General features: G+C 35.6%; 1 protein-coding gene across 3 annotated transcripts in view; it reads left to right on the top strand.

Annotated features, from left to right (window-relative positions):
• Positions 1-9,796, top strand: part of kctd15b (potassium channel tetramerization domain containing 15b) — a 31,436-nt gene that overhangs the window by 18,068 nt on the left and 3,572 nt on the right. For all 3 annotated transcript variants that reach the window (XM_084124114.1, XM_084124115.1, XM_084124113.1), the window contains one exon: positions 724-1,029. In XM_084124114.1, the coding sequence (XP_083980240.1) occupies positions 724-1,029 (306 nt within the window). The remainder of the gene's footprint in view (positions 1-723; positions 1,030-9,796) is intronic.

Below are 9,796 nucleotides of genomic sequence, written 5' to 3'. Positions count from 1 at the left end.
TTTTTAAATTTTTATTTCATGATGCTATGATGAATAGAAAGTTCAAAAGAACAGCATTTATCTGAAATCTAAAGCTTTTGTAACATTAAACACTACCGTTCAAAAGTTTGGGGTCAGTAAGATTTTTATTTTTATTTTTGGGGGAAAGAAATAAAATAAATCAATACTTTTATTCATCAAGGATGAGTTAAACTGATCAAAAGTGACAGTAAAGACATTTATAATGTTAGAAAATATTCTATTTTAAATAAATGCTGTTCTTTTGAACTTTATATTCATCAAAGAATTTTGAAAAAAAATTGTACACAACTGTTTTCAACACTGATAATAGTAATAAATGTTTCTTGAGCATCAAATCCTCATATTAGAGTGATTTCTGAAGGATCATGTGACACTGAAGACTGGAGTAATGATGCTGAAAATTCAGCTTTGATCACAGGAATAAATTACACTTTAAAATATATTAAAATAGAAAACAGTCATTTTAAATTGTCATAATATTTCACAATATTACTGTTTTTTTAAATTGTTTTTAATCAAATAAATGCAGCCTTGGTGAGCAGAAGAGACTTCTTTTAAAAACATTAAAAAATCTTACTGACCCCAAACTTTTGAATGGTAGTGTATATATAAATTGTAAAAAAATGCCTCTCAAGTAAATACATCTTGTTTAAAATAAGGATGTTTAGATCTAAATGTCTAATGTTTAACGTCTCTGCTCAGGAATTCCACCTCCTGTACGAGGAGGCGCGATATTACCAGCTGTCTCCGATGATCAAGGAGCTGGAGCGCTGGAAGCAGGACCGGGAGCAGAGACGCCTGGCTCAACCCTGCGACTGCCTGGTGGTGCGCGTGACCCCTGACCTCGGCGAGCGCATCGCCCTCAGCGGGGAGAAGGTGCTCATCGAGGAGGTCTTCCCCGAGACCGGCGACGTCATGTGTAACTCGGTCAACGCTGGCTGGAACCAGGACCCGACGCACGTCATCCGCTTCCCGCTGAACGGATACTGCAGACTGAACTCAGTGCAGGTAAAGACGTTTACTGGGGATATTTACTGGTGTGCTGCTCTTATCTGCTCCAGACAGCATTCAGGACACTTTATTCCTGCATGAGGAACGTCACGTTTCTTCTGCTTAGTCTTTACGTGGGCGGATTTAAATGAACACGCCGACTTTTTGGGACTTTAGCTTATTCACCGTATCCCCCAGAGTTAGATAAGTCCATAAATACCCTTCTCATCTCCGTGCGTGCCGTAACTCTATCTGACGCACCCACCGCTAGCCTAGCTTAGCACAAATACTGGAGATAAATGGCTCCAGCTAGCATACTGCTCCCAATAAGTGACAAAATAGCGCCAACATTTTCCTATTTACATGTTGTGATTTGTATAGTCACAGCGTGTACAAATAACAAGGTCACATGAGACACAGACATCTTCTAACCGTATACATACTGGGAACTATATTCTCAGAAGGCGAAGCACTGCTACTTGGGCGGAGTGATTTGCTCGCAACACCTGAGAAGCCCCGTGGTGAGGAGCAGAGAGTTTGCTCAGAGTTGGAGTAAATCACTCCACAGAAGTAGCAGTGCTTCGCCTTCTGAGAATATAGTTCCCAGTATGTATACGGTTAGAAGATGGCTGCGTCTCATGTGACCTTGTTATTTGTACACACTGTGACTACAAAAAATGTAAATAGGAAAATGTTGGCGTTATTTTGTCACTTATTGGGAGCAGTATGCTAGCTGGAGCCATTTACCTCCAGTCTTTGTGCTAAGCTAGGCTAGCGGTGGGTGCGTCAGACAGAGTTACGGCACGCACGGAGATGAGAAGGGTGTGTATGGACTTATCTAACTCTGGGGGATAAGGTGAATAAGATAAAGTCCCAAAAAGTTGGCGTGTTCCTTTAAGAAAATCAGTGTAAATGCTGAAATAAATAACAAGTTCATCATCACTAGATGTGTGGCTGACACTAGTGCTGCCTATCTAGACAGTGTTTTTCAGCATCACAGGTTTAGTCCTGACATAATATCATATATCATAAAATATCTCATTTAACCAAAATGTACATTACCATTGAAAAGTTTGAGGTCAGTGAATAAGTCTCTTCTGCTCACCAAAGCTGCAATTATTTGACCAAAAATACAGTAAAAACAGTAAAATATTATTACAATTAAAAATATCTGTTTTCTATGTGAATATATAGTAAAGTGTCATTTATTCCTGTGATCAAAGCTGAATTTTCAGCATCATTACTCCAGTCTTCAGTGTCACATGATCCTTCAGAAATCACTCTAATATGATGATTTGATGCTCAAGAAACATTTATGATTATCATTGAACGATTATCATTATCATGTTGAAAATGTTTATCGCGATACAGAAAAGTCTTCATGGCAACCCATCAAAATACAAGTTTGGTTTAACTTGGAGAATTTGTGACAGAAATATATTACTGTTGTACAGTAGAATTTAGCTACATCTCAATATACTAATAATACTAACACTAATAATAATAATACATTATTTTTAAAACTTAATTTTTTTATGGAATCATCATGGTATATATGGATATGGTAAATCTCTGTTGTGCAGCACTTTGTTTGACAAAAAAAAGTTTAATTTCATATGATTAAAAGATAAATTAAATTAATGTTTTGTTAAAATACACAAGAATTTCTGTTTTTTAAATGATTAAAATTGTTGTTTTTATGAATTCAATTCATTAGACATGCTTTTTTTTTTCATTAACATTTAATTAAATCATTAAAATGCAATTCAGAAAACTTGCAACAGAAAACACAAAATTTGGTAAAAACAAAACTAAATTTAAAGGGATAGTTCCCCCAAAAATGAAAATTAGCCCATGATTTACTCACCCTCAAGTCATCCTCGGTGTATATGACTTTCTTTTTTCAGACGCATATAATCGTTATATATAACTATCCCTTAAAAAAAAACAGATTTCATAGGCCTGAAATGTGAGGTTTATTTTACAATAAACTTTTTTTTTGTCAAAACTGTATTTGTACATGTCAATAAAATGTGATGTTGTACGTCATCCAACCAATATTTCTTGTTCGTTTAAAATCCGGCCATCATTTATAATGTTATTATTCTAATGTTCATGCAAACAAAACGAGCTAATTTTATTGTTATTGTTATGTTATTTTATATTGTTTGTTGGTTTTCGACTAAACTTGATTTCAGTGTAGTTTCTGAACACTTCCAGCATATTTGAACAATACCGTGATGATATTGATAATCGTGATCGTTTTGGTTACTATAACCAATATTTTCATACATTTCATCTCTATGATATATGTTAATGAGAACGAGGCCTAACCTGTATCTGAACTAACGTGAACACACACACACCTCGACAGCGCCCCCTCAGGCTCGAGTAAAACACGCAACAAAACGCCTTTTCATGTGCAGCCCTAATTCTTCACTCCCTCAAAAACAAAAGGCAAGAGCGAGAAGAAAAGAGAGGCTAGAAAATGAAATGCATAATTTACACGTTTCTCCTTTTTAAGACACAGCTCTTCCTTTTTAAAAAAGACTCCAACGTAACAACGCCCAGAGCGGTTGAAATACACGTATTGCATTTTTTAATACCATACTTACACTTTCTCAAACAGCCTCAACCCCTTTATGCTTCTTTTATAGATTTCTAAATGGCTTGCAATATAATTAATTGGCTGCATCAACTAACACAACAGTTCTGTGTTTCAGTCAGTCTCCGTCTGCCCTCTCTTTGTTTGCTCGCTCAAGCTCTATTTCTTTTCTAAAACGAGTTGATTTCTGTGAAGTGACTGAAGCTCATTTCTCTGTTTCTCGCTTAAGCATGCGTCTCTTTTAAACAGAACTGTTCACACACACACACACACACACACACACACACAGGCCACGAGAGAGACTCGACTGCTGCTAAAGCCAATGATGCAATGCTCTAATATGCAGAAACACAAACATTATACTTCTCAGTGATGATTGAAATACATTTACAATCATCTTTTCTCTAACACTCCTGCACCATCCCAGCTAACAGAGATGCTCTTTAGCAAAAGTTCCCATTAAAACGTTATTTCTGAATGTTCCAGTTTTTTAAAAATGTTTTAAAAACGTGTTTTCTTGGTCATGAAACTGTTAAGGGAACATTCTATTTTGCAAACATTATGAGATTGTTACTTTTACAGTTTTTTCCAATTGCTAACACACAATTTTGCAAACTAGGCTGGTTTTATCAAAATACGTAACACAATTCACAAAACCACACACCCAAACTGCATAATACCTCATATATCCTGCAAAATGAAGCACTGCAACCAAAACTACATATAGCATTATCAAAATCAAACTTTTGCACGATGGCACACACTTCATTCATATTAGCAGATTTTTGTCTAACCAACTACACACTGTTGGGCGTAATGAAAAGCACTCTCATCTTTAGGATGCTTTGCCATAATACTAAAATAGTTAAAATTATAGAAAATTCTTCAGATTGTTCACATTGGAATATTGTTCACATTGTTCACAAATATTTGTAGAGACACACACATACTGTTGAAACATTTATTTTTTTATTTTTCACCAAACAAGTCAGTGCAACATATGCACAGCAGATATATTAATAATATATTATAATATATTTACACTGGACTGAACAAAAATATGCTCACAAAAAACAGTAAACTTAAAAAAGATTGAAGTGTTAACAGTTAGGCATTGAGGTGTTTGGTCAGGTGACACATGTATCGGCCAATCAGCTCATGAAGTGTCATTTTGAATGGCAGTGTTTTGAAATGGAAAACATGTGACGTTATTATGGAGAGAGAATTGTGTCTTTATTACATGCGAGAAAATAAATGATCTGAGAGAAAAAAAAAAGTTTGAGGGAAAAAGTTATCACACTGATAGCAAAAGAGCATTTCATGAGAGAAAAAAAAAAATATTTGAGAGAAAAAGTTTTCATACCAATAGCAAAAAATAATATTTGAGACTAAAAAAAGTTTTGAGAGAAAGTATTTTCTCATAGAACAAAAAATATATAAATTTGATTTTTTTTAAATTATTTCTGAGGGAAAAAAAATCTCTCTCAAAATACTTTGAAAAAAACTCTCAAATATATATATTTTGCTATCAGTGTGAAAACATTTTCTCAAAAAAAAAAAGTTTCTCTCAAAACGCTTTTCTTTGCTCTCGATGCAATTTCTTGCTCTCGTGTCAGGATTCTGCTTTCACTGTGAAAATTGTGTCATGGGCGGGGCCACGTTCCTATTGGCCAGTCGGGTGAGCATCGTCTTGTCTTGGGAGTCGAACTGAATCATTATACCATTGTTCGGTTCACCGGCATAGATGCCGCCTCTGCCTTAGTTGAGCACGGACACTCCAATGTTTGGGTAAGATGATTCACGGTGATCATATGCCTGGTTCAGATTACAAGAATTTTGTGTCTGTTACGATAGTCACGGTGTCAGATTACACTGAGAGAGCGTGACGTTCACAGACACCAGAATGAACGAGTTCACAGTAACGTTCATCAGGCAGTAATACAGTAGGCTACTTTCAGTTCACGTTCACCCAAAATATGAACGAGTTCATGAACTATCGTTCAATGTACCGTTCAGGCACAACACTGATAGTGCTCTATAGCCTACCTATAGTGAGAGATACAGATGCTAAACACATGAATAAAAATCATTTTAGGTTATAGTTAAGTTATAGGTTCAAACAGGAAATGTATCATATTGACCTTAAAACAAAATTGTTTATTCTGAGTCCGAGTAAAACTGTACAGGAGGTTGTATATGATGAACTAGGGCTGGGCCTGCGCATCTCGTCAGTAAAGCCGGTTCCTTGATTAGTAGTAAATCGCCATCGCCTGCTTTCAGATGAAGCGGCATTAACACAGAGCCGTAGTTCACTGACAAGCTGAGCAATATCGCATTAATTATCGCAGGCAATACGTCCATGATCATCTATGATCACCGTGAATCATCTTACCCAAACATTGCAGTGTCCGTGCTCAACTACGGCAGAGGCGGCATCTATGCCGGTGAACCGAACAATGGTGTAATGATTCAGTTCGACTCCCAAGACAAGACGATGCTCACCCGACTGGCCAATAGGAAATTGGCTCCGCCCATGACACAATTTTCACAGTGAAAGCAGAATCCTGACACGAGAGCAAGAAATTGCATCGAGAGCAAAGAAAAGCGTTTTGAGAGAAAATTTTTTTTTTTTGAGAAAATGTTTTCACACTGATAGCAAAATATATATATTTTAGAGTTTTTTTTCAAAGTATTTTGAGAGAGATTTTTTTTCTCAGAAATAATTTTTAAAAATTCAAATTTATATTTTTTTATGTTCTATGAGAAAATACTTTCTCTCAAAACTTTTTTTAGTCTCAAATATTATAATTTTTTGCTATTGGTATGAAAACTTTTTCTCTCAAATATTTTTTTTTCTCTCATGAAATGCTTTTTTGCTATCAGTGTGATAACTTTTTCTCTCAATTTTTTTTTTCTCGCAGATCATTTATTTTCTCGCATGTAATAAAGACACAATTCTCTCTCCATACGTTATGTCAGATTGTTGTGTTATGCAGAGAACCGTGTTCAGTGTGTTTAAAAAGTGCCATTATGAATAGCAAAATGTGTGTAAAGCAGAAAATGTGTTTCGACTTTTGGAGACTTGAGAAGAGGTTTTGCTCTCTGTGTGTGAGTTTAAATAATTGTGCTGTGCGTGTCATTTTAGTGTGTTAGCAATTGGAAAAAACTGTACATTTTCTCTGAACGTTCTAAAACTAGTAACATTTAAAAAGTTATTCACGAACTTCCTCAAAGTTATGAAAAAACTTTCTTCCAGTAACGTTAACGTTCATTCAACGTTTTCCAGTGTTTACGTAATAATGTTTTCCAAACGTTGACCCAAAAATCGTTATCTATACATCATTCACTGGATTTTTTTAAACACTGTGATCTTGTCAGAATTGATTGCTTTAGTGATGAGGGATGCATGTCGCGCTGCTTTAGAAATCGCTGAAACCAGACAATAATGCGTTGATTTCAGTCACCTGGAACGTGCATGATGTCTTAAAAGTGCTGTCTATGTAGACACATTAACATCTCCACATTAACACTAAATGCATTGCAAAAATAGGGTTTGCCTATGTGATTATATGTGATCAAATCTGGTTTATAATAAGAAATAAATATGCTAAACATCTCAGAACACCCTTGTGAAAAAGAAGTACACTTTAACATACTTTTAAAATAAGAGATATAATAGGCCTACTTTAAAATAACACACCTAAGTCTGAACTGAATGTTTTCGTTCGCATAATTGCATGTTAGTTGCAATTAAATCTATTATAGTTTAATTTTAGATTAAACACACTTATTTGATCTTAGGAATGCTTTTGTGACCCACTCAAGTACATCTTTATATATACTTTTATAATTACTTTTATTATCTTTGAAATATGGTTAAAGTTTAATTCAGAATGTACAGAGAAGCATTTAAGAGAATCTAAAATATTGTCCTATCTATTGAAACTTGAATACTGTGTATGTATTTTAATATATTTGTAATCACACACTTGTGATCAAGTTGCAATTCAATACATTTAAAATTGAGTTCATATCAATGCACTTTTTAAAAGTGTACTTAAGTGTTTCATGAAAGTCTACTCTTTTTAAGTACACTTAAGTGGCCTTTTATTTAATTCATATTATATTATCTGCAAGTACAGTTTTTTAAATATACTTTTAAGGTTTGAAGTACACTAAAGTGCACATTAAATGCAATTAAGCACACTTTTTTAAATGAGTTATGGTGGCCAGTGGCTAGATGTAAAAATCAAGCTTTTTTTGCTCTGCTCAGTAATACAGTAACTTCAGCTTTTAGGAACGGCTCGTTTAGCTTGAAAAAGTGAGAGAAGGAACTAATAAACCAGCTCAGACTGGAAAATCCCGGCAGATGAATGACATCTTCGGGAACTTAAGAACAATTCAAAGAGATTGACGGAGTCTGCAGTGAGATGGAGACACTGAGGAAGTGAGAGGGGCGAGCGACACACGCGAACAGCTTCAGAAAGGAAAAACATTTAGCCAAACACACACACACTCATAGTGTCCCAAAGCTGAAGCTCCGTCCATATCTCAGAGTGATGGAGGACCGGGATCAACTCGGACACTGGTGAACTTTCATCAAACTGACAGATGTTCCACTGCACACACACACACACACACACACACACAGAGAGAGAGAGAGAGGCTCTACTGACAGACATGACACAGAGCCACTCACACACACACACACACACACACACTCACTCACTCACTCACACACACACACACACACAGAGAGAGAGAGAGAGAGAGAGAGAGAGAGAGAGAGAGAGAGAGAGAGAGAGGCTCTACTGACAGACATGACACAGAGCCACTCACACACACACACACACACACACTCACACACACACAGGTTTTTTCTCTGTAACCACATTTGTACTGCAGTTAAATATAGCTGTCACTCTTCTACTGAATGTTTAATCTCGTTCTGTTTACACACAGTTATTTATGAAACGACGAACACATTCTCATAAGTTACCGCTGAAAAACACGTCTCTGGACGGTCATTTCTCTGAGTGAACTCGTGTCAGGGACGATGGCCGATCTCACAGAGACTTTCATGAGTGGATGATGTGTGTGTGCGTGAGTGAGTGTGTGTGTGTGTGTGTGTGTGTGTGTGTGTGTGTGTGTGTGTTTCCCGCTGTGGCTGTCATCACGAACCTGATATATTTTTAACATGAGCATCTCATGTGTGTGATTTAGAGTGAATGGTTCAGAGGATTAAAGCAAAAAAAAAAAAGAAAAAGAGAATATGAACCCTAGATTTTCAGGGTTCCCTAGAGTTTGTTTTGTTGGTGTAAAATCAGTTTTCCAAACTCACGTAAATAACAGTCCATTTGAGAAGGTGATTTGGGTTTCATATGAAGGACAGTTTACAGTGAATATGAATGCGATCAGCAGTTCGCTTCTGCAAGTCAGGGCTGTTGATTAATGAATAATGTGCATTTTTTCATGCTCATACTCACTTGTATTATAGTATGAAGCCTCTAAATAAACCAGTCAGACGAAAGTACAGTTTTGTGCATGTTTTTTTTTTTTTTTGCCTTTACTCATACACTAGGAACTCAAACCTGGTTCTCTATGAGCCTACAGCTCTAATACACTGCCATTCAAAAATGTATGATTATTTATGAAAGAAATGTATACTTTTATTCAGCAAAGACGCATTAAACTGATAAAAAATGACAGTCAAGACATTTACAACCTCAAATAAAATAATGATTTTTTTTTTTCAATTCATCATAGAATCCTAAAAACACAGTTTCCACCAAAATATGAAGCAGCACAACTGTTTTCAACACTGATAATAATCATAAATGTTTCTTGAGCATCAAATCATCATATTAGAGTGATTTCTGAAGGATCATGTGACACTGAAGACTGGAGTAATGATGCTGAAAATTCAGCTTTGATCACAGGAATATATTACACTTTACTATATATTCGCATAGAAAACACTAATATTAAATTTGGTAACACTTTATTTTATTGTGTCCTCCTTGTTACATATGTTACATGTAGTGAATAAGAAGAACTGATAAAATGTGTACCTTGAAATGCAATGCAAGTCGCTTTGGATAAAAGCGTCTGCCAAATGCATAAATGTAAATGTAATAACTATAAATTATACATAATTACATGCAACTAACCCTAATCCTA

The sequence above is a fragment of the Abramis brama genome, assembly GCF_963993115.1.
Source record: "Abramis brama genome assembly, chromosome: 9".
NCBI classification, from domain to species: domain Eukaryota; kingdom Metazoa; phylum Chordata; class Actinopteri; order Cypriniformes; family Leuciscidae; genus Abramis; species Abramis brama.
Note: the sequence above shows the minus strand (reverse complement) of the source record. Positions and strands in the feature narration are given on the sequence as shown.